This window comes from Dermacentor albipictus, chromosome 6 (assembly GCF_038994185.2).
Source record: "Dermacentor albipictus isolate Rhodes 1998 colony chromosome 6, USDA_Dalb.pri_finalv2, whole genome shotgun sequence".
Classification (NCBI taxonomy): domain Eukaryota; kingdom Metazoa; phylum Arthropoda; class Arachnida; order Ixodida; family Ixodidae; genus Dermacentor; species Dermacentor albipictus.
The window spans coordinates 25657069-25684170 of record NC_091826.1 but is presented as its reverse complement, the minus strand read 5'-3'; the positions used below and the strand labels follow the sequence as shown (position 1 = coordinate 25684170).

Sequence of the window (27102 nt, the reverse complement as noted above, 5' to 3'; positions counted from 1 at the left end):
GAAGAATGCGTCAAAACGAAGCCTGGAAGAAAGAAGAGGCACTGAGTTAGCGTAGAGCTATGTAATGGAGAACTAATAATACGCAATTAGCAAAAAATAAAAAAAAATAAAAAACCCAGGCCGTAATGAAACTTGAGTGCGCCCATTCAAATTGCGCGCGCCTTAAACCAAGACGGGAAGTGTGGCTTTACTCAATGAAAATCGTGGGCTGGTCCCGGAGATAGCGCAATCTAAAGGACAAACCACAAGGTCACGTGCACAGACGTCACACGGACGTCCGTGTGGACGGACGTCAACCGCCACTGACTCGTCTTTCTTATATGTATATAAACGACACCTTACGCGTAATTCTTGTTTTTTTTTTTTCAAGAATGACAAAGCCACCGAGCAGCAGCGTGTTTCCTCTGCTAGGCTGGTGCACAGGGAAATGTGCTACGTCATGCTCACCGCTCTTGGAAACATCCACGACATGACGCTCGGTGCATTTGAAATCTTGCACCCGTGGGACGACACAGATTTCTTCAGTAAGGACCTTTTTTTTTCGTTGTTCACTGCGACTAGTTGAACGCGAACGAGCAAGTCTCGTGGAAGTGGGGGGGGGGGGGGGAGTTTGCAGGGAACTTCGTCGCTTTATCGCTGTGCTTACGACCAAGATTTAGCTCGGTAACTCCTATCTGAATGCGTGGGCGCGCAGAAATTGTTGTTCTCTGTATCCGCTGCACCCATTTTTATGAGGTTTATTACGTTCAAAAGAAGTTAAAGTGTATTAACCGTTAGAAGCGGCATCTCAATTTATGCCATAAAAGTTTTTAGAAACATTCTTGAGAATCGCCACATTAAAGAAAGAAAAGCATAAGTATCATGTTTACAACTCTTTAACACAGCTATAAAAAAAACGATATCGGAGTTCTGTCAACAGCGCTTAATATAAGCACGTCTGAAGCGAACATAGTTACATGTTTTACACCACTCTGAAATTTACCACTAACTGGTGAGCAGGGCTTACGCGAAACATTTGTAAACGTATCAATCTTACCTAAGCCGTAAGATCTATAGGATACACTTGCCCCCTACAGATGGCTTGTCGGATATGGTTTATAGAACTATCATGGCTGGTTTCTGTTGCAGAGTTACGTATTTGTGAACATCGTACTTCACCTTCTTTTTTTTTAGTCTACCAGTGCTCGGGAGTGTTTTTTTTTGCATGTTAGAGGTTCTAAACCAAAATTCTGCTTCCCTACAGTTGCTAGAATGTATTTCTTTCCCCTCTCAAACACACCAATATAATTCAATTCAGTTCATTGCTTGTCTTATCAGAGCATTTCTGCGTCTGACATTTTATTTTAATATGGAAATCGGAGCTGGAAGCCATGGCCACGCGAGCGGCTAAGCGTGCAGAGAAGCACACGAAAATACGTCGGTTTTGAACTGTTCAAGTCACACGACCATGCTGACGATATTCGAGTGCACCTGCTAAAAAAAGGGCGACGTAGATTGACATCGCAACTCTCCGTCGAGGATGTCACGTGACCACGTTCTTGTTCTCGTGCTTTCTCGTCATCGCTGAAAAATAAATCTGCTTAATCTCCTTCGTATTCTCTGCGTCATTTAGTTAGCTTGTTTCTCTGGGGGTAGGGGGGGGGGGGGCGGAGGGATTGTCTAATATGACCAGAAAGGCGTTGCATCCTGCCAAAGTGCTCCTTCTTTATATTTAAGATTTTTTCTTTAACGAGATTACGGGATAACGGTATGAAATTTTTGCTTTTAGTTCTTTATATCTTCTGCTCTTGTTTTGCAAAGCAGCGCAAATACTAAGCTGTATATTTTTCTTTATTTTGTTGCTTTTGCAGACAAGATTTGCCCGAAGGACACGTTCTTGAAGATACAGTCTGTATCTCAGGTAAAGCGTAACCAGAATGGGCTAAACGGTACATTCGTTCGGACTTTCTTAGTTAATGTGTTACTGTATCGTACAAGCAGTGTTTTGGATGACCTCCCACGTAAGGTGATTTGCTTGCGCTCTTTTTAGCCTAGATTTTCAAGGAAGCCCAGATCAAGGATGCAGATACGCAAGAATGAGTACTGGCCAGTCGATAGCCACGTTACAATAAAGCAGTATAAATAAAAATAAAAATGTGGTCGACTAGGAAAAAGAAGGGCGAAGAAAAGCGCACAGTAAGTCCAGTAAGGCAAGGCACAGTCGGATAAGTCACTTTTACGGTAATTACATAAGGGACAGGGAACTGGTCTCAGTATTTAACATTGCGGGTTTCTTTCATTAGTCTCTCTCTTTTTTCTGTATATATGAATCGTTTGTGGTCCTAACCATTGAAATACCCGAAGGGACCCAATACTGTAAAGTATTCGCTTTAAATAAGTAAATAAAGAATATATGTGCTATATGTATGTGAAGTAAAAAAGCGCAAAACAATGGGGTAATATCTCGAACATAGAGAGTCAAGCAGGTAGGGCGCATACATCTGAATTATTAATGTGGTGTTCTGTCCCGATTCGCTAAATTTCGTTATAACCCCACTTCTTAAGAACTTCAGAAGCTTTATCCATTCCGCGCCTTCGTTTAAATGCATTACTAAATTACGTGCTTCAAGAAAAAAGGCCAATATATTAGGTACGAACTGCCTTTAACCTAAATGTACACCACGTGGGCGATATAAACTAATCTTCACGTGCCGACCTCTTTCTTTTTTAGCTCCAGCTAGCAAAGCAGTTGTATTTGATAGTATCGGAACGTCATTTATGAAAGTGCATTGCAGCGCAAGCAACAGAACCCGAAGACGTAGCCGTCAGGTGGCGCGCTAGTGCAAATCAACAAAGCAAAATTAAGGAAAAGGAGGCATGTGTTTTTGTACACAAGGGTGCGAAATGACCTGAATGCGGTACTGTACGATTCACATCGCTCGCATCGAAGTGCGGCCGTTGCGGCCGGGCTTTGATCCCGCGACCTCGTGCTTAGGAGCACAACGCCAGAGCCACTAAGCAACCGAGGTGGGTTGAGCAGCTTTTTTGCCCCATGTCCCACCTTTGGGATGCAAAGGCTGTAGTACAAAGAGGGAGCGAGAGAGAGAGAGAGAGATGCAATAAACTTTAATTACGATAGCAAGAAAGACAAGCGAGCGTGGGTAGCTCCTCCCCTCTGCAGTGGACCGTACTCTCAGTCTCAGTCCAGCAATCCAGCGGCCTTAGCTGCCCTTCTGCCTCTGTCGACCAGCTCAATCTGGTCCGTCGAGCCGGAGGTGGACATCCCTGCCTCCCACTGTCATGTGGTGTGATGCTGTGTTACGGTTGTGAGCTCGGATGTGCCTGAGCATGCCCATACCACGTCCTAAAGCTTTGCGCATTAGTCGCGGAAGGAGCATTTATTAAGATTACAGCACAGGATGTCTGGTTTGCGACATACACTCAAGCGTGGATACGAGCTTGTTTCTAACTTCCGCCATACTAAGGCTACAGAGAGAGAAGAAAACGTATGTTATATTATGGTATGGTATAAGCGGTGGCACGCGTAGCTTACTTTGGCCACATCGTTCTGTTTGATTGATTGATTGATTGATTGATTGATTGATTTGTAGAGTTTATTGGCGCACGTGCCAGATGTGGCCAAAGAGCGCCGAGTCGATGATCCATGCTTCTCACATCGTACCCTTCACCGGCTGCTATTCAGCAGTGGTGTTCGATCAATCAATCAATCAATCAATCAATCAATCAATCAATCAATCAATCAATCAATCAATCAATCAATCAATCAATCAATCAATCAATCAATCAATCAATCAATCGGTCGGTCGGTCGGTCGGTCGGTCAGCCAGTCAGTCGGTCAGTTAATCAATCAATGACCAAATTGATCAATCGATCGATCGATCAATCAGTCAGTCAGTCAGTCAGCCAGTCAGTCGGACAGTCAGTCAGCCAGCCAGTCGGTCAGTCAGCCAGCCAGCCAGCCGGTCAGTCAGTCAGCCAGCCAGTCGGTCAGTCAGTCAACCAACCAATAAATAAGTACACAATCAATCAATCAATCAATCAATCAATCAATCAATCAATCAATCAATCAATCAATCAATCAATCAATCAATCAATCAATCGCGCAGGTTGTAAGCGGCGAGCGGGCGTTCGTGGAGTTCGCGAGAGAGACGGTGGCCACGCTCTGCTGCCTCAACGCGCTCCTCTGGGAGGCCTTCCTGCGCCTCGTCGTGGGCAGGCCCAGGGCCAAGCGTTTCCTGTGCGCCGAGTACTACCGCAAGAAGGCCGAGTACTTCCAGGAGCTGTACTTCAGCTGCGAGAAGGACCGCTGCGCCTGCGTCCTCTCCTCCCAGGGCTGCCTGTGAGTGTGCGCATGTATCCAGGGGCAGAGTTGCGGAAGTTTCCGGTGCCCTTTATCGGAAGTCTAATCTTTACTGCGACAGCATTGTTTTCGCGACGCCATTCATTCCTTCTTATTTGATGTAAAACAATGCATCATGCGCTTTCCTAGAGAGAGCATATATATATATAACCCCTCGGGCTAACTACTCTACAGAAAAACTGTCCTTCACCCTGCCCACTCTCCTGAATAATTGCAAGAAAACCACCACTGATACTTTAAATATAACTAATGCTGCAATACGACAACACTATGTATAACGTATCTCATCTTCCTCATTGGATGATTTTTGTGTTCATTCCCAGTGTCCATTTCGGTGCCTATGTATGTTTTCGATGTTCTTTTCTGTAACCCTTTTTACTGCCGCCATGTAGAGGGGGCTGCGGGCCCCTGTGAAGCTTCCGTTTGTTCGTGCAGCTTTTACCTGCAGCCTCCTCCATCTTGCTTGATGGGAAATAAACATTCTCCTTCTTCTCCTTCTCCTTCTTCTTCTTCTTCTTCTTCTTCTTCTTCTTATTCTTCTTGTTCTTCTTCTTCTTCTTCTTGTTCTTCTTCTTCTTCTTCTTCTTCTTCTTCTTCTTCTTCTTCTTCTTCTTCTTCTTCTTCTTCTTCTTATTATTATTATTATTATTATTATTATTATTATTATTATTATTATTATTATTATTATATATGCAGCAAAGTTATAACTGACGAGTTGACACGCCTATTGAAAAAAAAAACGCTTATTGTGTCGGCTTCTCGGCCTGTGGCAGGCACTCCTTTCACAAGACAGCCTTGAGAATGTTCCTTCTTTACCTTCCAGGACTGGGTCGTATAGCCCACTGGCCGAGGCGATTCGCGAGTTCCAGTTCCCGACCATGGTGCCTCCGATTGAGGTGTTTTGCCCCGAGGTTGACGAATGTCCCAGGCGACCCGCGGTCGTTTTCGAAGAGCACTACGACCGCTTCAGCGATCTCTGCCCCCTTTGCGGACTCGTAAAACATTACGGTGAGGAATGGCCGGAACGGTACCCCTCCTTTCATGATCTTAAGAAACGCCAACCTACAGGGCTTACCAACAGGCACTTATCCCAGAAGCATGTCTGACGCTATCTATCAGCTGAATTATCGATTGACTTTGGCAGTCCTGCTCCTGTGGATCGTGCTCAATCTGTTTTTTTGTGTATTCTACCCGTTTCCTTCTATCGAGATTTAGCCCGACCAGCTGACATCTTCAAATTTAAATGTCGCTACTCATCGGTGATTACCCCACAGTGCGTTGAATCAATCAATCAATCAATCAATCAATCAATCAATCAATCAATCAATCAATCAATCAATCAATCAATCAATCAATCAATCAATCAATCAATCAATCAATCAATCAATCAATCAATCAATCAATCAAATTGTAGTTTACTGTCAAAAACACGATACATGTTTACAGAAATGTTTGGACCGTTAACTAATGAGACTTGTTATCGGTCCAGCCTGATATGTACGCATGCTTATGTAAGCCAGCTTCACAGCGAGAGCTGTAAAAAATATAGGTTGTTCATACGTGCGTGTGTGCACAGCATAGACGGTGGTTGACCGGCGGGATGCCATGGAACCTTTCATTAGACCGTCGCGATAGCAAATATGGTTCGCCCACCTTGGTGGCATAGTGGCTTTAACGATGCGCTGCTAAGCCCGGGGGCTCGGGGTCAAATCCCGCCCGCGGCGGCCACTCTTTAATAAGGGTGAAATGTAAACTCACCCGTGTACCATGCATTGGGTGGGCGATAAAGAAGCTCAGGGGCTCAAAACTAATCCGCAGTCCCCCACTACTGCGGGCCATGTAATTACGTTGTGGTTTTGAAAACCCCAGAGCTTTTTCCCTGCTTTTTTTTAAAGGTGAAGCTTAAAGTTAGCTGAGTATATAATTCTGCTCAGGCATGGAAATGAAGAAGCGCACCACGTGATCGACGTATGTCATATCAATAAAAAAACGGGTCGCGCGTACGTACGTCGACCCTCGATTATCGTACACGAAGATGAATCGTCATCTTCGTGTTATGTGTAATGTGATGTTATGTGTAATGTTTTGTGTTGTGAGTGTAATGTGACCGCCGTGAGCAGTGTTTCTTCTTGTGTATCTTCTTTTTATGTGACTTTGTATGCTACTGCCAATTAAGGGGGGCCGTTGCTCTGTCAAGCTATTGAAAGACAGCTTTTACTTCGGTCCTCCTGCATCATCATGTATGACGTGATGGTCGAAAAAAAATAAGCTTACTATATGTCTAAACAGTTACCTTTCGCGGGATTGGCGCTGCCTTCCCTCGAGCATGCGCAGATATGTTTTGTGCCTTGCTTCTTTTCCGCCAGTGTGTGACCTTGCACTTGATAGGTGACGTTCATGCCATCCTTCTCGAAAGAGGTTTGGATCTCTTTGGAAGTCAGAGAAGCACAGAGCAAAATTAGTTTTCGAGGAAGACTTGGGAACATGGATCAATATATATCGGTGGCTAACGCGCACAAGTATCTGCACTTGAAAACCGCGGACGCAGAATGGAGAAAGAGATCAAGAAAGTTGGCAACCAAGTACAATTTAAAAGTGTTAGGAGGCAACCAGGAGTGTTCATAAAGAAAGGGAGAGAAACCGATGCAGCGAATTGGATGCAAATAAACGAAGCGAAAAAGACCATAGAGATATTCAAGAATGGGAAGAAATAAATTGTAAGGCAAAATATGTACGATAACATCAAGGGCAGTGCCTTGCTATACGAGTCTCGAGCTGGTTGCCTAAGGACAAAAACTGTACCGAAGCAAATATTCGCAGCAAGATGAGGTATGTGTATGCTGAAGCAAAAATCGAGAAACTCCGCACATCCTAATAGCATGGGAATGTATTCACAGAGCGAGACCCGTAAGGAGTCTACAGCTTCCAGAAGCGCTGGGAATTAAAGCGTGTAGAAGCATTAGCCAGTCAGTAGTCGAAATAAGCGAGAGGCGTTTAGGGTATTGGTAAAAAGAAGTAGAGAAGAGATTGATGCGACCGGATCCGTTACAAGCATAGGTAGCGGTACAAGGTAGGTAGATAAGTTTTGAGGAAGAAAGAAAGAAAAAGATTGGGGAGATGTATACAAAAATGCGAGAACGAAAAAACATGTATAGCATACCTGCATAAATCAAGCAGGCTAGGTGACTTTTCGTCACCGCTTGGGAACCCCCGAACAGTATCCAAGCCCGGACTGCCACCTGTGTGGTGGCCAGGCAGACTTCGATCATGTCCTGAGGGGCTACGCCTCTGCCAGTCCCCCTTTCACCCAAGAGGAAATGATGAAGCTCATTAGGGCCCAGGACCAGACCTCTCAAATCCTGGCAGTCCTGATGCAGTCCTCAAATCCTGATGGTCCCCGAGTGGGCCTAGCCAGGTGACGTCGAGTTTACTCGCGCCTACTGTGGACCCAATAAAGTTGTTTCACTCACTCACTCACTCACTCACTCACTCACTCACTCACTCACTCACTCACTCACTCACTCACTCACTCACTCACTCACTCACTCACTCACTCACTCACTCACTCACTCACTCACTCACTCACTCACTCACTCACTCACTCACTCACTCACTCACTCACTCACTCACTCACTCACTCACTCACTCACTCACTCACTCACTCACTCACTCACTCACCGCTCCGTTTCAAAGAGGATGCCAGTATCTCATCATCATCATCATCATAACTACAACCACCAACACCATCATCATCATCATCCTTAATTATAGTGCACGTGTTAGCTAGCCTGCCTTTCAGTAACGTGGGACCCCGTCCCTGCGCCCTTAAACTCGCGCAGAAGGGTGCGTGTCTGAAATGCACGTGGGCGGCCAGTCCAGCGTCGGCCACGGCACCGGCGTCGCGTCCGCTGCTGCCCACGCTCGACGCAGGACGAGCGACCCCGCGGCTCCACCTCGGTACTACACGCCGATGCTGTTTGCCGAGTGGGCCGTAGGGGACGCCCCATCTACGAGCACCGGGGCGTCGTCGTCGGCGCCGGTCAGGAAGACGCCTGTAGAGAGCGACAAGCTCGCCCGCGAGAGGTGATTGGTTTTAGTTTTATTGCGGCAGCAAGTATATGGACACTCCAGGCGCATTTCTGCCGTCGCCGTCGCCGTGAGGCTTTGTACGAGTAAAAACATGCGAGGGTGAGCCGGCGAACGCGGTTCAGTCTCGCGTGCGCGAGCGAGAAGGAGATTCTTGATGATGGGAAGGCAAGGTTGGGGTAAAGTGCAGCACAGTAACTGTCTCTCAGCAGAGGACACCTCAACCGCGCTGCACAGCGGGTAGGGAATGAAAGTAGGGGGAGAGAAAGAAGAGATGGAACGCGGCCCGGATGCGTTCCCTCTCCTGTCGCGCACGAGGCGGGAGGGTCACGCGAGGGAGGCGGGGCGTTCCTCTCCAGCAGCGGCTCAGCTGCCTCGACGTCCTCCTCGCCCACCGCTCCGTACAAGGTGGAGACAACCGCGGCGCTCACTACGGCGTTCACAAGGGTATACAGTCGATAAAACTACTATCCTTAGTTCGTACAGCTATCTAGTAATTTGCTATCGCAATCGGTGCTCGACCTTTCAGGCGTAGAGAGAGAGAGAGAGAACAACTTTAGCGAAAGTGCCTGCAGAGTCGGTTAGGCTCCCTCCACGCAGGGAGGACAAGCTTTTACCGCGACGCGGCCACTACGTCAGTCTCGTGCATTGTGCTCTTCGAGGTCTTGGTTCCTCGCTACTTCGTTGCGAATTTTTTTTGAAGCGAGCAGCTTTCCTTGGTTGTTTCGGCCGACTTTCGCGGTTGGTCGGCGGTCGGAGATCTGTGATGGCCGGTGGTCGAACTCGGTGAGGAAGACATTCGTTCATTCGTTCGTTCGAACTGTTCGCTTACACTGACGATCGTCGTCGATGGTTTCTGGGCAAATTTTTTTCGCTGTGTTGCCCTATAGGGGCGGTACTACACTTGGCGACAACTTTAGAATGCAGCGGCGTATGTGACACTATCCGACTGAAAAGAGAATTCATAGAAATGCGCGTCAGCCAATTACGTTCGTTCATCACCGGGACCTAAAGCGATTTGTTTTAATTTCTGCGAGTTTGAGACGGCTAGTTTCACTCTACAGATCTATTTTTGCGTCGCTGGCTTGAGGGGGAAACCTGAACGTCTTGGCAACTTTTATGGAAGATCACGACATCAGTGCCCAGCTAAAGTTAACGTTTTCGCTATAAACAAGTATTGTTTATTTCACAACTAGCCGAACATTTACATTAGCAGAGCAATAGCATTTAAGCTGTGAGCAGACTCCAAATGGCGCGGCTCTCCATTCAGAACGGAAGTGGGAGGCATGCGTTGGCTTCACCTCAGTGCAGGGCACCATGTTACGAAGAGCAAAGGCACAGAGGTCAGATGCACTGCAGTTTTGTGGGTGAAGCTTGCGCCGATTTCTTAGTTTGTCACCAAATATAAAGGGAAACACTAAGTCACTTGGGGGTAGTAAAGTATTTCTCAAAACGATATTTTCGTTAATTTCGTCGCAAAACGTAGATTACAGAGTCAAAACATGAACAAGATGTTCTGCGGGGCTAGTCGTGCGGCTGGGCTAGCTCGGCTAGTTGGTGCGTAATTTTTTTTGTGCTACTTTCCGTCATGTCAAAATATGACACGAGGCCAAATATTTCATTTTTTGTTTGATACCGCGCCGAAATCTCATCGCCGCTACGTCAGTGCAACGTCACGAATTTCTAACTATTCTTTTCGTATTTGCTACGTTGACTGTTTACTGAGCCAAAAGGTTTTGAAGCTCGCTAAGATCAGTCAGTGGCTTCTCTATGGTGAATCCGAATGGCGGATTCGGAGCAGCCCACCGGCTCTGCGAGCGATGACTTTTTTTTTTCGCAACGCCATGCTAATCTGTGACTGGGACACAACGTACTCCGCCGGAGCTGCAGCATGAGACCGGAAGTGCTATACCGGATTCAAGGGTTGCCCAGGATGCACTGCGTGTGATCATCCACTTCCGCAGATCACTGACACTGTTGGTTGCACTTATCATGTCTCTAGATATTCAACTCAGAGCTGTCGATGTCGAGCTGCAAAAGCTATGTCACGCACCGCGACGAGTCGTCCATGGTGTCCGCCGCCATGTTACCGCGAGAGTCATGGCTGCCGCGGCGCCACCAATCGCGGCGAGCAGCGAAACAATGAAAGAAAGCACTTGTGGAAGATGATACGTCCATGGCCTCCGAGATTTGCGCGTGTAGGCGCGCGCAAATCTCGGAGGCCTCGATACATCTCGTAAGGTTCCAGTCTACTCGTCATTTCTGGCGGAGCATGCAGCTTCGGCTGCTCCACCTAGTGGGCGCGGCTCGAAATCTGATCTCCCATTGGTGCATTAGACTCTCTCCCTCACTCTGTCCCTAGTACGCGCTTGCTACAAAAATGGCTGTGGCTTAGGTAAGGTTAAGCCCAGGATGCGAAGCATACTAGCCTTTATTTTAGTTGTTGAACCACTGTTTAGCCTGGTGAACTGCTGTTGCTTGGCTATATTTGGTTCGGCTAGACGAAGAAACAACTCATGCATTACTGCTTCGCCTTCAAGAGTGGAACGCGACAGCGTTCCCGTCGACCCGCCAAGGGGTGTAAGACAATGGGCTACAGGGCAGCGACTACGCGCCCCGCATTGGACGCGGTGAGCGTCGAGCAAAGCAGCGTTCGGCGCGGCAACGAAATGTGCGCCTGAGCAAGAGACGCACGCCTTAGAAACAGCGCGTTTCTAAGGCAACACCGCATTCACTAGAGGCGCTTTTGTACCGCTTTGAAGCGTTGTACTCGTGGCTCAGTGGTAGCGTCTCCGTCCCACACTCCGGAGACCCTGGTTCGATTCCCACCCAGCCCGTCTTGCAAGAGTTGAGCCAAAGCCACTTCTCCTCTGTCGTGACGTCACGGTGTCACGTGATTTCATGGTCACCACCGCGCCTGAGGAGCTGGGTTGAGCCCTCGTAATATGCTTCGCATAAAAGGGCTCGAACCCGTGAGCTTGAGCTCAGTGGCGCGACGCCATAGCCACTAAGCTGATGCAAGCGGGTGCGATGATGCGTGTGGAAAACGCTTGTAGAGAGGCCTAAAATTCGATGCCTGTAAAGAGGCGAAACGAAATCTGTCTGTCTATCTGTCTATCTGTCTGTCTGTCTATCTGTCTATCTGTCTGTCTATCTATCTATCTATCTGTCTGTCTGTCTATCTATCTATCTATCTATCTATCTATCTATCTATCTATCTGTCTGTCTGTCTGTCTGTCTGTCTGTCTGTCTATCTATCTATCTATCTATCTATCTATCTATCTATGTGAGTAAAATATGGGCCTGCAGTGTGGTCATGTGCGAGTGGCGTGGACTTTCTGTAGCGGACTTCAACACTGTGGGACAGGATAGTGGGTAAGTGCCGACGAGTATTTACTGTTCATCGGCGCAGTGGCAGCAGCATGTTCGATACGCCAGAAAGCTTCCGGTTGCTCGATTTTACAACACAAGTTTGCCGAAGGAAATAAGAGTATTTTGTCCCATATTTTACTGCAGGTACACGTTCTTAATGAATTCAAATGTAAGAAACGCACCACACGCACTGAGATCATATATCCAGCTTTCCTGTGCGCTTGGAAGTAAAATAAATTATCGTTTCTTCTTTCGTTACCCGTTAAGTTTAGCGGGCTCTTTCATACTGCGATACCGCAAGTCTGTTCTAATCTTTTCTCGTAAACATTAAATGTTTGCCTATGCGTCTACACCGCAGGCAAGCAGACAGAAAGAAAGCATTAAAATATCAACGTGTGTTATTATACTGCACTCTTTAGGGCTATATACGTGTTGGTCGCATTCCTTCCCCGCGGTTTACCAAAGGTACCCATCGTTTCAGGTACCGAAAACTGAAGAGCCGCATCAACCTTTTCGGGCGCACGGACTGGATCATGTGAGCGAAGCTATCTATCAGTGTCGTAAAGTCGTACACCCTTAAAACGGTTTCACCCTTTGGGGTGTATATTTGTCCCACAACGATAATCGTCATCTGCCTTGCTTGCGTTTCCTTTCTTGAAACTCGGCGCTCGCTACTTTCCTGTCGAGAATGCTGCGTCACACTGATAACGCACATGCCGTTCGTGACTGGGAAGTACCGGGCTCGCAGCGTTAAAGAAAGGAAACGCGGGCAAGACAGATGACGATTATTGTTGTGGGACAAGATACGCCCCAAAGGGTGTAAATTTTTCTAAGAGTGTAAATGAAAACTGCCGGCTTGCATAGCGTAACTCAACTGTTATTCTCTTATATTACTTCACTCTGTTCGAGCGCGCAGGTCAGAGCCGGAGTTCGTCAGTCTGGCCTCGCGGACGCTCGTGTTCCGTCAGCTTCAGGAAAGCTGCGAGACCATCGGAGCCCTCTACCGTAGCCCAGATCCAATCCACTTCGTCGTATTCGTCAACGGTCTAGGAGGTGCGCGAGAGGTCCAACTGTCCCGCATACCGTGTAATGGCGGGCGCCTATCAAAGTATAATAGAGAAGTTCACAGGAAGAAGGAAGTGTCCAAGTGATCAGACAGCAACTGGGTGTCCTTGACAGCTGGGTGTCCACGCCTAACTTGTGCCAAACATTCGAACTATGCGATTGTCACGTAGTTGGATAGAACCAAGGGAATACTGTTTAAGTAAAACTCTTGCTTGGGCTAGTTGGTTCATGCTCGAATGAGTACGGAGCAAGGCGCGATAAAACAGGACAGGCGCCGGTCCTGTCATTTGTGTTCTTCTTCAGTCCTGGTCTATTGGGCCTTGCTGTGTACTCATTCAAACCGAATACTGTTTATCTTCGCTTGGGGCAAGTCAGGCTATTGGTATAGCTTATGAAATATTATATTATCAAATGTGATTATGAAAATTCCCCTCACACACGCACACACACACATACACACACACATGCTCGCGCACGCGTGCACGCATGCACTACCAATGTAAAATTGTGCATAGTCATCACCTCCAGTTCATCTTCACGAGACGTTCTATATATGTTTCGCTACTGAATATTGCCACGGTTCCCAAGTGCCGTTCCACCACTGAACAGCAATACTTCGCATTACGTATCACTCAAATGAGGTTATGGCTGTCAATCTTTTGATTTATTTAAGCATAGTATAAAGCTGGTTTCACGCTTTCCGCTGATTTATCTTGCTTATAAAAGAAACAAGCAATGCACCCGCATACGTGGCAGTAAACTGGACCCACTGCGAAATTCCACATCTGGTGAAAATTACAGTGCGAATGAGTCTTCGATGAAGCCCGGAATAGCGATATGTACCAGATGTTTCTGCGAAGTCTTTGGAAGTTTCTGGAAAAAAAATTATTTAGAACATTAATTGCTTCTGTTCTAAATCGCCTGTGGCAGATAACACAATTTTAGTCATTCAGCTGGCCTACTCGAAGAGGCGCAATTGCACGAGGAATCGAAAGGTGCAATCGACTTACTACCAAAAATGAACTGTTGAAGTTTAACTAATTATCTTACGGCGCATACTGCAATTCACAAATTGCAGCTGGTGAGCCTGCATGGCGTATCTACTTCAGTGGAATACTGTCATTGACACCATTTTGGAGATACGCACCATCACATTTGCGGTATAAATGCACTGTTATATCACTTGTTTTGTTCAGCAAAACGCAGTTTTACGTGTTGAAGCACAAGAGTAACCGGACTGCTAATGTGTTTCTTCGCAGTGTTATGAAATTAACGTATCATAACTGGTGTCCTCCGGAGAATTCGTTCATCGTGGATCCTCCTTGCGAGCTCCCCGGCTACAATTCGTAAATTGCAATATCTACCTAAGGCAATTTTTAAAATCTTTGATAGTAAATTTGTATTAATTAGTCGAGTATACACTTCGATTTGCCGTGCAAACTACGTCCATCTCATCGAGTAGACTAGCTTAAGAACTGGAATAGTGCAATGCGCTGCAGGCAAATAAAAAAAGAAGATAAAAAAGCGAAAGAAAAAAAGGCCTAATGTATTTGCAGAAACACCTGGCACATGTCATTTACAAAACTTTCGGCACAGCTTGGAATGCGTTTCCGGAATGGAACGAAGTTAAAAATTATGGGGTTTTACGTGCTAAAACCACTTTCTGATCATGAGGCACGCCGTAGTGAAGGACTCCGGAAATTTCGACCACCTGGAGTTCTTTAACCTGCACCTAAATCTAAGCACACGGGTGTTTTCGCCTCCATCGAAATGCGGCCGCCATGGCAGGGACTCGATCCCGCGACCTCGTGCTCAGCAGCCCAAACACCATAGCCACTTAGCAACCACGGCGGGTCGGATGTGACGAAAACAGCACTCATGCACGGGTTCTGTTCGAAGCGACTAATGAATTGATGTCGCTGTATGGCTGCCGCAGCCTTGCCTCAATGTTTCATTTCTTTCCAAGGTAAAAGCAGCGATTTCTTCTGGGCTAAGCGATGGATGAAGCTCTTAATAGGCGCTCCGAAGCACATCCTCATCTGGTCTGAGGCCAACGAGGTAAGACCGCTTTTCGACGAGGTGTTGATTGTCCGCCTGCGATGAAACAAAAAAGGAATACAGAAGAAAGAGCTTGTACGGGAAAGCCGCTTTCTTAAAGATCGTGTCGCAAGCAACTCCCTCTGCGCTTTCCACTTCAACAATGTTCTCACCCGTAGCTTCACCCGTAGCTTCACCCGTAGCTTCACCCGTAGCTTCACCCGTAGCTTCACCCGTAGCATCACCCGTAGCTTCAACGGTAAAGGCTTAGCACATAGGTTCCCAATCTTTGAGGGTCTGTAATTAAGAAATCCGGGAACATGGGTATCAACTCGGGAACACAAAGGCAACGATTAAAGGTGAAAAGCAATATCATATGACGCAACGCGGCGTTGATAATTTGGGGGGCGTTTGTGAAAGAAACGGCTCAAACCTTGGCATGGAAACGTGAGCGACACTACTGCCATTAATTACCAGGCTCGTTTGCTCACTTCTGCATCTTACGTGGAGAGGGCACGAGATACAGTCGGTTTCCTATTGCCGAATAGACCACAAATATGATCGTTTTGACGCAAACAAGGAAGGACGAAAGGGAACAAGGGGAGGGCCAATTTTCGACTATGTATTCTTTATTGCATAACATGCTATATACACACGCAGGCGAATGCGGAACATACAAAACAGCTTCATCCGCGCAACACCATAATAACAGCCGGCTGTCAAAAAACGTTTCTGCATGCAAATGTAAAAGTGATGTGTCGCTAATATAAGACGAACTTCGCACATTAATATGAAACACCCCTAAGAATTCACGTGCCGTGGTGTCCCTGCTTCTTTTAAGAATCCGCATCTTGTCCAGTCGGGGCTCACACTGATGTGAATTGCAGTGCTTAGGCAAATGTTCTCCGTCTTTACCTTTCACTGACAGCTCATATTTCCGCGCAGGCTCATTTACGCATCGCCCAGTCTGGCCGACATATATGTCTTACCGCAAGATAACAGAAACTCATACACGACACTGGTAGTACATTTTATGTAAGGCTTGGCATGTACTTTAAGACAGCCCCGTTTCTTGTTGGAGAACTAAGTAGGAGAAAATTCGCAGCCGATATTATTAGCTTTGTTACAAACGAATTTCCTAGCTTGGCACTAAATCAAACGGCACACGTTTGTGGCCGGCTTGTAGCTTAGATATGGGAGCATAAATGTTGTATTTTTTTCCTTTTTTATTTGTCCAGCAAGAGCAGACTTTTGACGAAATTTCCGTTTGCGGCTCAAGGCTAGCTGTCGAGGTGGCATCGTACCTTGACAATATCGGAACGAAAAACTTCAAGTTGAGGTACGCGCTCTCCAATAACAATTTTGAGCATTCATTCATTCATTCATTCATTCATTCATTCATTCATTCATTCATTCATTCATTCATTCATTCATTCATTCATTCATTCATTCATTCATTCATTCATTCATTCATTCATTGTGCAATCTTTGTTAACTGTGGATTTGTTTCTCAGTGTTAAAGGTTAGGACAAAATGGGATGAAAATACTAGCCTCAGTGTCATGGAAACACCTACACAACATGAAAATAACTTTCCACTCCCTGAACAGTTAGGTGCAGAAAATGATGACGACATAAAAATAGAATTGTTTATATTCACTGAGCCAGATTTTATAAATAAGACACACGCTTGATGTTGAGTGTTTTGAGGCCGGTAGGGAAGTAAAACGCTGGATAAAGGCAACCTGAGACTAAGGCTCGTATTCACAAAGGCGTTCTTGCGCTAAAAAGGCTTGTGCGGGCTGATAGATGCCAACAGATTGTGAGGTCGGAGATCGGATTGTGAGATCGGATTGTGAGATCGAATCCGACTGGCCAATATCAAACAAATGTTACGGAAGAAGAGCTTTGTGAATTCGGCTTTAATTTCGTTGGAGATTTTTTTCTCCCATTCATTCGCTTCCTTAAACTAACAGCGGGAACCGGACGGCGGTGAAGAATTCACACAACACGAACTCCCGCTCACAACTGACCGCTTTATTACACTGAAAGCTAAATTATATATATATATATATATATATATATATATATATATATATATATACACAACGTCACGTGGTGTTTACCAGTTGTGCAAGGCTCCACTCACAAATGCTGCTTCGTTTTGATGCAAGGTGATGGAAGTTTGGCTTACATACCAGGCGGATTCTAAAAAGAAAGGAAAGAAATCCAAATAAAAACCAACTAAACCACGAAATTGTCGAGACATACAACAATTGCGCCTCGTGCCTGATTCAAACTTCAATCGCCTTGCATCGAAAGGAAACAGTTTAAGACTGGCACGACTTCTTAGAGCGCGTTGTTCATCTGGCACGCACCAGGTGACTTTGTGTATACATATTATGTTGCCGGTGTGATAAAATGTTCAGTTGTGAGTCAGCGCTCAGTGTTGGGGGGTGGGGGGGGGGGTCCTTGACCGTCGTCCACTTCGCGCTTTTCGACAGCGAAGGCGTTAACGTAACAACTCTTCCTGCTTGCGGTTTTGATTCATTCCTCTCATCATCATCATCATCATCATCATGATACGCCCATTGCAGGGCAAAGGCCTCTCCCATACTTCTCCAGCTACCCCGGTCACGTACTAATTGTGGCCATGTGGTCCCTGCAAACTTCTTAATCTCATCCGCCCACCTAACTTTCTGCCGCCTTCTGCTACGCTGCCCTTCCCTTGGAATCCATTCAGTAACTCTTAATCACCATCGGTTATCTTCCCTCCTCATTACGTGTCCTGCCCATGCCCATTTCTTTTTCTTGATTTCAACTAAGATGTCATTAACTCGCGTTTGTTCCCTCACCCAATCTGCTCTTTTCTTATCCCTTAACGTTACAGCCATCATTCTTCTTTCCATAGCTCGTTGAGTCGTCCTCAATTTCAGTAGAACCCTTTTCGTATAAGCCTCCAGCTTTCTGCCCCGTACGTGAGTACTGGTCCTCTCACCTGGCGTCAAAGGCATACGCACGCAGTCGCCGACCGGCGGTCTCGTTCACTAACTCGAGTGAGGTCAAATGCTGAAACTTTCAATCTGCTTCTCACGTCGTAGCCGGTGGGGTTGTACTTGACGCACACATTCCGCAACATCGCAGGGCGTCTCTGGAATGCGCATATCTTGACGCACAGTGTTTCTCACTGTACTACCTAGAGGGAAACCTGGCATTGCTGCGCTGTGGTATGCATGGGATGCCGGTATATCGTGACTTCTTATTGGCATCGGCCTCGGAGAGCCGGGACACCTTGAAGACGCGACTGCCAGGCACCGTTACGTCTATCCCAATGACTCATTTTCTACTGAAACAGCACGTAAAAAGCTGTTTTGGCCTTAATGTTACGCAAAAACAAGTTTTATTTAATGAAGAGAACTTGTTATTGCATGTACAACTATATGAAACGTAAAAATAATATCAGCTGGTCCCTAAAGTTGGAGGACAGACGACATGATTCTCGCTCGCTTTGGAAGAGTTTGTCGTCTGTTTTTGCTTTTCTTGACTTGGTTATGTAATGTGGCTGAGTAAACTTTATTGGAAGATGAAATGTGGGAGAATGAAATTTTTTTATGAAGATTTTACTTTAAGAACACGCTGTTCGTGTAGCCATATCCACGTTTTAGACGAAGCCTCTTACAACACCAGCCAACACAAGCCGCGCAAATACATCTATCGCCATTCACATGACGGCACAACGCCCCTTGAGAAACTCCCATAGACAGTGGCGCCAAACTTCCCTCTAGGTGTTATAGTGAGAACCTTTATGTGTTGGCATCTTGAAAAAAGCAGGGAAGATGTTGATAGGACCGTATCAGCTACAGACGTATGTAGCGGTAAACGTTAGATGGAGAAGCTTTGAGAAAAAGAAAGAAGGAGGGGATGTATACAAAATTGATAGAATTGAAAACATTTATAGCATATCTGATTATATAAAGCAGGCTAGGTGACAATTTGTCACCGCCCCGTTTCAAAGTGGATGCCAATAAATCATCATCATCATCATCATCATCATCATCATTATGTTTGGTCCTTGCACTGTTCGGTTGACCATATTTCGATGAGCAGTTCTCTAATCTGCCATGTCTTCTCGCGCTTTCGCTTTCTTTTTTTTTTAGTTTTATCGGTTTCTCTCTCGGCTGTGTCTTGGTCCGCGCTGCGCTAACTTGCGCTCAGATGAGACCATACATAAAAAACTTGCACACGTTCTTCTCCATCAACGGACCACATCTGGGAGTCGTGTACGTCAAGAACAGATTCCTCAGGTTCCGTGAGTGGCACTGTTTTGCAAAACGTTTTGCACTAGTAGCATGTTGCTTTCGTTGCAAAGTGGAAAGCAAGGCAAGGTGTTTGGCGTGTTGGGTGGCACATGCTTACGTATACTGAAAAAAAAAATGAACATCCAAGTAAAGAGATACGTTTGAGGCAAACACGACAGGCCGAATGCTCGTCCTTTCTTGTGTCTGCCTCTTTCTTTCTTGCTCGTTTTTCCCTTTCTTATTCATGTAGGAGAATACGTTCGCGCCAGAAGGTCGTGCGGATAATCTCTGTCTCTCGGGCAAAAAAAAAAAAAATGTTGACCCCTCTTGCAAAGGACTCGGTCATAACACGATTGTGAAACGTGTACTATAAGGAGCAGTGGTAGCTTTTTTTGCACATTCACACATACAAGTTCATAAACGTATCAGTATTTTAATAATTACAGCTTCGCTTGAAGGGCGAAGTAATAGCAAGCGCGCGAGGCACATGCTGCTGCTGCGCAGCGTAAACAGTACCCCGGACGTTGCCAGGTGCCCTGTGCTGCATGCGACGCGATGGTAAATGCGCACTTGCCGAAAGCGCGACGTGAGAGCCCCTACATTTGTTCAAAGCTGAGCAGGCGCGAGTTCGGCCAGTGCGCTCACCAAGCGGCCGCTACGAGTCACTGAAAACGAGCATGCGGTGAATTACCATTTCCTTCCTTTCCTCTTTGCAACAATTCTTAGTGATCCCTCTTTCCCCTTTCCGCCGGCGACCGCTCCCTCCCACCTCCGTGTCATTTTACCGCTTTCCCAATGCCCTTATTTCGGCTGCCACCACTTTACAAAACTAAGGCCCCTGGATAAAACAAGTTTTATTGCGATATCAACTTTATGGACACACCAGGCGCATTTACATCGCCGTCGTCGTCGGCGCCGTGCTGTTCTGCATAGAGTCCAAGTGCGATAACATCGGGTCCGCGCGCGGGACTGTGGGTGCGAGTGAGAGCGTGCGAAGGTCGGCCGACGCTCGCCCGCCTTGTATCGTAGGTGTAGATACGTAGCATCTTCAACATGCACAATACGTAAAATTTTAAAACTTTGCTTTCTTAACCTTGTATTACCTGTTCCGTGGGTACGATTGAGCTCAAAACTGCTCTCTGCAAGATGTTTGAAGCCGCGTTTAATAGACACCTAAGGTTGGAACAGCGCATGGTTCTCAGTTACGCGCAAAGTCGTGGTACACAGGACCAGACTGGGACGCAGCGCTTGGATAAGCTATTGGACGCCTGCGTGGTCTCCTCACCCTCCTGCACAGAGCTGGGGCGAGGAGGAGAGCGTTCTCTGAACTAAGTACTGTACTAAGCGCTATACTATACAAACTAAACACTCTCTCCCTTCACCCACCTCTACTTTATTATCCTTGGCTAGTGAAAAAGAACAGAATTGAGTGCTTTTCTGTAAAGACGTCGGACTTTCGCACGATGGGTGTCGTCTTATATACCGCGCTTCATCTCATGATTTCATGTTGACGTATAAACATAATCTGTGCTCGCTTCCCTTAACCTGTGCATTTTTTGACGCTTTGTGGCCTGACGAAGGCACCGAAGGGGACTGGCGGGATCTGCTTTCTGTAATTGCAGAAATTTCTGTCTTGTCCAAGATAAAGATGAAGGGATCGTTGAAGGAGCTGACGTTTCAAGATTCGGCGGACCTACGCAGGTGCTACCTGTACATCCTCAGCCAGGCACCAGGTGATGTCGGCGCGCAGCATAACGAACGCTGAATACCTTTAATTTCATCGATGGATTTTAACATTACAAAGGAACACTGGGGACATCAAAGGCTCTGCAGTAATATTTTACTGTCTGGGGTTCCCTGTTCCTGTAATGCTAAGCCAGTTACACGTATAAAAAGATTGAAACTAATAATCCTCTTTATTTCCGACCATGAAAAGTACATCTGCCCCGAAATGAGAATGAACTGTCATTTGTTCAAACATAATTAATATCCATAAATATTCGTTAGTAATTTGATTGTTGAACTATTCCGAGCTGAAACTTCGCTGCAGCATATCAAAACGCAACTATAGACTTTGCGTTCACTTACCGACGCTTACGTCTTCATTTTATAGCACCAAATTCAGCGTAACATGCATGATATCTTAGGCATTACATAGCTAACATGCGTACATGCAAAGCCGCAACTGTTGTTTTGCGTGCATTGTTATCGCCACCAAGTTTAGATCGCCTCTTTGTATCCCGTAAACCACAAAAATATTACGATGGTAAGCGCCCTCTCGTGTCGCCTTTCTGTACATATCGCGTATTTTTGGCGCTGTTACGACGATAGAATGATCTGAATGGAAGTCGTAGGCTTCAGGATTATGATTATCTAGTCCCAAAATTTCATAAATAGGAATTTAATAGTGATTCTTTGGTTGCGCGTTCCTCAGTGTCCTGTGTTTATGACACTGCGCGAACGTTCGAGGGATCGCAATGCAAAACGAGGAAACGCTAAAGAAAAAGGGGGGGGGGGACGCAATTTCTGGAAAGAAACTTTATTCGCTCGTCGCCTTTCGCAGGTCTCGAATATTTCAAGAACGTCTTGCTCGTCGGGTCGTCTCAGGACAAACTCGTGCCCGTGCATTCTTCGAACATACAGCACTGTTCGGAATCGCTCGTAGACAACACCGCCGTAGGTATACGCCTTTCGCTGCCGCCTTGAAATTCACGCTCTTGAAGTCTACTTGTCTTGACCGCGTGAATCCACTCGGGGGAGGCGCTACAAAAGAAACGAGCAAGCAAATGAACAAAGGAAGATATGAAATGCAACATCAGGCTGTACTGGGAATACAATAGCCAAACGACGCTATTGAAGAGTTTGAGACCTTGGGGCTCGTACAGCCGTTGGCGGGATACCGGAACATCGGAGACGTCTACGTCAACAGCATGTAGATGATGACAATGATGATGATTTATTAGCATCCCCTTTGAAACGGGGTGGAGACAAATAGTCACCCTGCCTGATTTAACTAATCAGGTAATCTATACATGCATTATCAGTCTAGCGTTTTGCCTACATCATATTAGTCTTTTCTCTCTTTGTTAAAACTTCCAAATCTACCTTGTACAGTTACTAATGCTTCTAATGGATCCGGCCTTAACAATCTCTTCCCCGCTTTTTTCCCACCAATAATCTAAACATACCTTGCTTATGTCGGCTGCTGGCCGGTTGGTCCATCCATCCGCTTAAAATTTCAGCACTTCTGGAAAATCCCGGCGCTTCTGGAAGATGGACGTTTTCTCTGCAGGTCTCGCAGGGCGGATCACATTTCATTAGGTTGTGCTGATTTATTTTATGATTTTCGCTACAGTAGAGACCTGTCTCATCTTGTAGCGAATATTCTCTCTGGTTTGTCTTTTAGTTAGGCAACCAGATCGGTCCTCAAGTAGCAAGGCACTGCCCTTCGTGTTATCATTCAGATCTTTCCTAATTTTTTTTTCCTTGTAATGCTTGTAAAACTCTACAGTCATTTTCTATTCCAATCCTTTCCATCTAATTTACTGTCTTTGTTTTTCTCACTTTCTTTTTGATGACACTTGGTTGTCTGTTTACACTTTCAATTAACCTGTACTTGGTTGCCAACTTGCTTGACCTCTACAGCAACAGTACTCGTAGCAGCATCTCGCGATACATTATTAAATCCCAATGCCTTCGGGACATCTTTTGCGCTGCGTCACTGCTTTTGCAGAAATGAAATGAGAAAACTCTATTTCCTATACCCGCATGATTGTTGTTGCCAACGCGTTCACCCCATGGTGCAGGTCGAACGCCGTCTTTACATTTATAGTGAGTCTGTGATCTAGTTAGCCTATGTGCTACCATATGGCGCTACTTGCACTTCTGATTTCCTGCCATGGTGGAAGAACACTCTTCCCGCTGATAAAACATCCCGAGACGACAACGCGAAATTATAGGGGCGTCCACCTTGAAGCGACAGCGTCACAAGCTGATGAGAGTGTTTATTGTCCAGCGATGGCGACCAAGCAGGCCACGATTAAAGCATTTGTGGCAAAGAAAAAGAAAGGCTGGGAAGTAATGGGGGCGGGATAGCCACAAGCAGAGGTAATTTTACGATGTAACTAAAGCAGGGATAGGCAGAATGCTATACGGAGTGATCAATTTGAAATTTTACGGAAATTTTCGATGTCGCCTGTGTGCAGATAACTTCGATCTAGTGCCGAGCTGGATTAATCAGAGAGGCGGACATTACTTGCATGGGAAACCGAAATACATATTCAACTAATTAACATAAATCATTGATAAAGCTTTTAATTAAGTTACGGCACGTATTTCAATATACGAATTGTAGCCGGTATGTTTGCAAGGCGTATTCACTTGGAATGAATTTACAGAATGGCACCGTTTAGGAGATATGCGCCATCAAACTCTCCGCAAAAGATGCACTGTTGTTCCACTCGAAAAAAGAACCGGATATTTTACGCATGAAAGCACAAAAGTAACTGGAACACCCATGCATATCGTTCCACACTTTTGGAAGCTATATGGAAGTGGTGTCATCATTTCAAGAAGGAACGTCTTGCAACCCCACCGGCTACAGTTCGTAATTTGCAGTACATGCCGTAAGGTGATTAATTAAGAAACTAATGAGTGAGTTTTCGTGAATTAGTTGAATACGCCTTTCAATTTCCCGTTTCAGTAATGTCCGCCTCTGCGAACAATCCAGCTCAAGGACAAGAATTATGCTTTCTGCAGCAGTCAATCATTTTTTCTTCAAAAATTCCGTAAAGCTTAAAAAGATGATCACTGCGTAGAATACAATACGCTAACACGTAATTGGCTCCCATAAGCTAATGCAAATTTGTAGCCACCGTGATACGAAGTGGAGGCCATTAGCGACCATCCAGCTGCAGCAGGTTTTCCAAGCAAACGTATTCTATAAGGAAAGAGTATTCCGTAAACAAGAAGTATTCCGTAAACGAAAAGTATTCTGTAAACAAGAAGTATTCCGTAAACAAAAAGTATTCCGTAAACAAAAAGTATTCCGTAAACAAAGTATTCCGTAAACAAAGTATTCCGTAAACAAAAAATATTCCTTAAAGAAAAGGTATTCCGTAAACAAAAGGTATTCCGTAAACAAAAAGTATTCCGTAAACAAAAAGTATTCCGTAAACAAAAGTATTCCGTAAACAAAATATATTCCGTAAACAAAAGGTCTTCCGTTAACAAAAAGTATTCCGTAAACAAAAAGTATTCCGTAAACAAGACGTATTCCGTAAACAAGACGTATTCCGTAAACAAGACGTATTCCGTAAACAAGACGTATTCCGTAAGGAAAAGGTATTCTGTAAACAAAAGTATTCCATAAACAAAAGGTATTCCGTAAACAAAAGGGTATTCCGTAAACAAAAGTTATTCCATAAACAAAAGTTATTCCGTAAACAAAATGCATTGCGTAAAGAAAAAAGTATTCCATAAACAAACAACAACATGTACGGACCCGCTAGAACCGCCTTCACACGCGAGACTAGCACAAGCGCACGCTCTCTCAACCTCGCAGGCAAGACGTACGACGAGATGATCAAGAACCTCCTCGGTCCACTGCTGAAGCGCCAGGACGTGACGCTCAAGCGCTTTGACGTCTTCTACGATACCGGTCGACTGCGATACCTGGAACCGGTGTTCCTGAGCCTGTCGCATGTTTGCGCGCTCATGTCTCGGAACCTGTTCGAGAAGTTCATGCTGCTGTCGGCCGCCGAATGCTTCAAGTGACCACGGCGAATTCCTTGACAGGACGCTATAGCTATTCCCTTGTGTGTGTTACAAGGGATATCATTTGCCAAAATATCCGGAAGGCTACAGCCAGGGTTTCTGAACGCGACGCCAAAAAGCAGTGCGTTCTTGTGTTCTCGGGACAAAAAATGTCGACTAAATATATACTTGGGACGGGACTATATACCAAGCCTAAATTTGCAAACTCGCGTCCTAGAGACTGCTCGAGAACATCGTGCTCTTCTCTGCTGCTGTGTGCTTGGAGTGACGACTGCAACATTATCTTGGCAGGTAGCCAAACTATTCCTCTTTGCGTCGCATAATGTTGTTTGCGGAAAGGATAATTTTTTTCGACAAAAATTAAATTTGAAGCACCTAACGTTACTTACAACCCGAAACTGTAAAATGAAATTTTGATGAGTCGGTATAACGGTGAAACATAAAACAGCCGAAGTAATTTCTGGCTAATTCTCTCTAATCTACAACATACTATAGGTTTAATTGTAACACACGCATAACAATGTTTTGTTCACCTCAAGAGTTCGAACCGGTTACGACCATCAAATGCTATCGCACAATTGACGACGCTTGTTGAATATTGTTGTTGGGAAGCTAAAATATAATTGAATCAAAAACAACCGAACTCAATACACTAACACGTCAGCGTTTTTCTTTGACCAAGTGACGTCATTTCGCTAACAGCGTAAAACTAACCTGCCGAAGATGAAACGCGTGCCCTTGACCAAATTGTTTTCCTAATTCGTCCGATTCATGGCCAATCACCCATAGTGCCTATACTCTTAAGCAAAATTACACCTTTTTGCCATACAACGATAATCGTCATCTGTCTTGTCCGCATTTCCTTTCTTTAACGCGGCGAGCCCGGTACTTTCCAGTAACGAACGGCATGCGCGTTCTCAGCATGACATAGCATTCCCGAGAGGAAAGTAGCGGGCGCGGCGTTTTCAAGAAAGGAAACGCAAGCAAGGCAGATGACGATTATCGTTGCCTAGCAGAGATTCACCCCAAAGGGTGTAACTTTGCCTAAGAGTGTACCAGTCACTAAACCAAACCAGTGCACGTCAGCTGTCGAAAAGTCGGTCAGACACTATAGTGCCACTTCACAGTGGTTCACTCTAAAAAAACGTTTACACCCTTTGGGAGTGTATCTTGCCCCCCAAAAATAATCGTCATCGCCTTGCTTGCGTTTCATCTCCCGAATACACGGCGCTCGCTACTTTCCTGTCGAGTATGCTGAGTCATGCTGATAACGCGCAAGCCGTTCGTGACTACGAAGTACCGGGCTCACAGCGTTAAGGAAAGGAAATGCGGGCAAGACAGATGACGATCATCGTTTGGGGACAAAATACAACCCAAAGGGTGTAAACGTTTTTACACTCTTAGAAATATTTACACCCTTTGGGGCGTATCGTGTCCCACAACAATAATCGTCATCTGTCTTGCCCGCGTTTCCTTTCTTTAACGCTGCGAGCCCGGTACTTCCCAGTCATGAACGGCATGCGCGTTATCAGTGTGACGCAGCTTCTCGAAAGGAAAGTAGCGAGCGCCGAGCTTTCAAGAAAGGAAACTCGGGCAAGACAGATGACGATTATTGTTGTGGGACAAGATAAGCCCCAAAGGGTGTAAATATTTCTAAGAGTGTAGAGCGCAGGTCGCTTTTCATACACAGTGATATTGATCTATCGCCTTGTTCGTCTGACTTCGCGTTCACATGTCTGGCCGCCACTACGACGTCGCGTCATCTTTGTACTGCATGAATGAGAAGGTCAGCTACATCGAAATGACAGTGTTGGGATAGTTGATTAGTATCCTCGCACAATTAAATTTCATTTGGGAGAAGAGCGCCGTCCTGCCACTTTTCTGTACCCTCGCTCTTTCGTGCGTGTGCTTTTCTGCTTTTAATTGAGGTCAGATAATTGGTGTTTGTAATTAGGTTTATCCTATACCTCATAGGGGCTTACACCATACCTGCGAGGAGAAGCGTCACTGGGGGAAGAAAAAGAGAGAGGAAACATTTGCATGACATTTTTTATTCATTTATTCCTGGCGGTTTCACTCATTTCAGTAGCAACTGGAATTTCATAATACC

The 27102-nt window shown here is 45.6% G+C and overlaps 1 protein-coding gene across 9 annotated transcripts in view; it reads left to right on the top strand.

The window, feature by feature from the left end:
• LOC139060901 (protein FAM135B-like) overlaps positions 1–25449 on the top strand; it is a 78494-nt gene extending 53045 nt beyond the window's left edge. Inside the window, exons 9-21 of one of the 9 annotated variants that reach the window (XM_070540186.1) lie at positions 371–524; positions 1851–1900; positions 4107–4339; positions 5184–5368; positions 8200–8443; positions 12300–12353; positions 12735–12871; positions 14850–14941; positions 16159–16259; positions 19077–19228; positions 20840–20950; positions 21781–21897; positions 24781–25449. In XM_070540186.1, coding sequence (XP_070396287.1) covers positions 371–524; positions 1851–1900; positions 4107–4339; positions 5184–5368; positions 8200–8443; positions 12300–12353; positions 12735–12871; positions 14850–14941; positions 16159–16259; positions 19077–19228; positions 20840–20950; positions 21781–21897; positions 24781–24992 — 1842 coding nt within the window. In that variant the 3' untranslated portion in view covers positions 24993–25449. The remainder of the gene's footprint in view (positions 1–370; positions 525–1850; positions 1901–4106; positions 4340–5183; positions 5369–8199; positions 8444–12299; positions 12354–12734; positions 12872–14849; positions 14942–16158; positions 16260–19076; positions 19229–20839; positions 20951–21780; positions 21898–24780) is intronic. The other 8 variants (XM_070540188.1, XM_070540187.1, XM_070540190.1 and 5 more) reach the window with 8 other exon arrangements.
• Positions 25450–27102: the final 1653 nt, after the last annotated feature.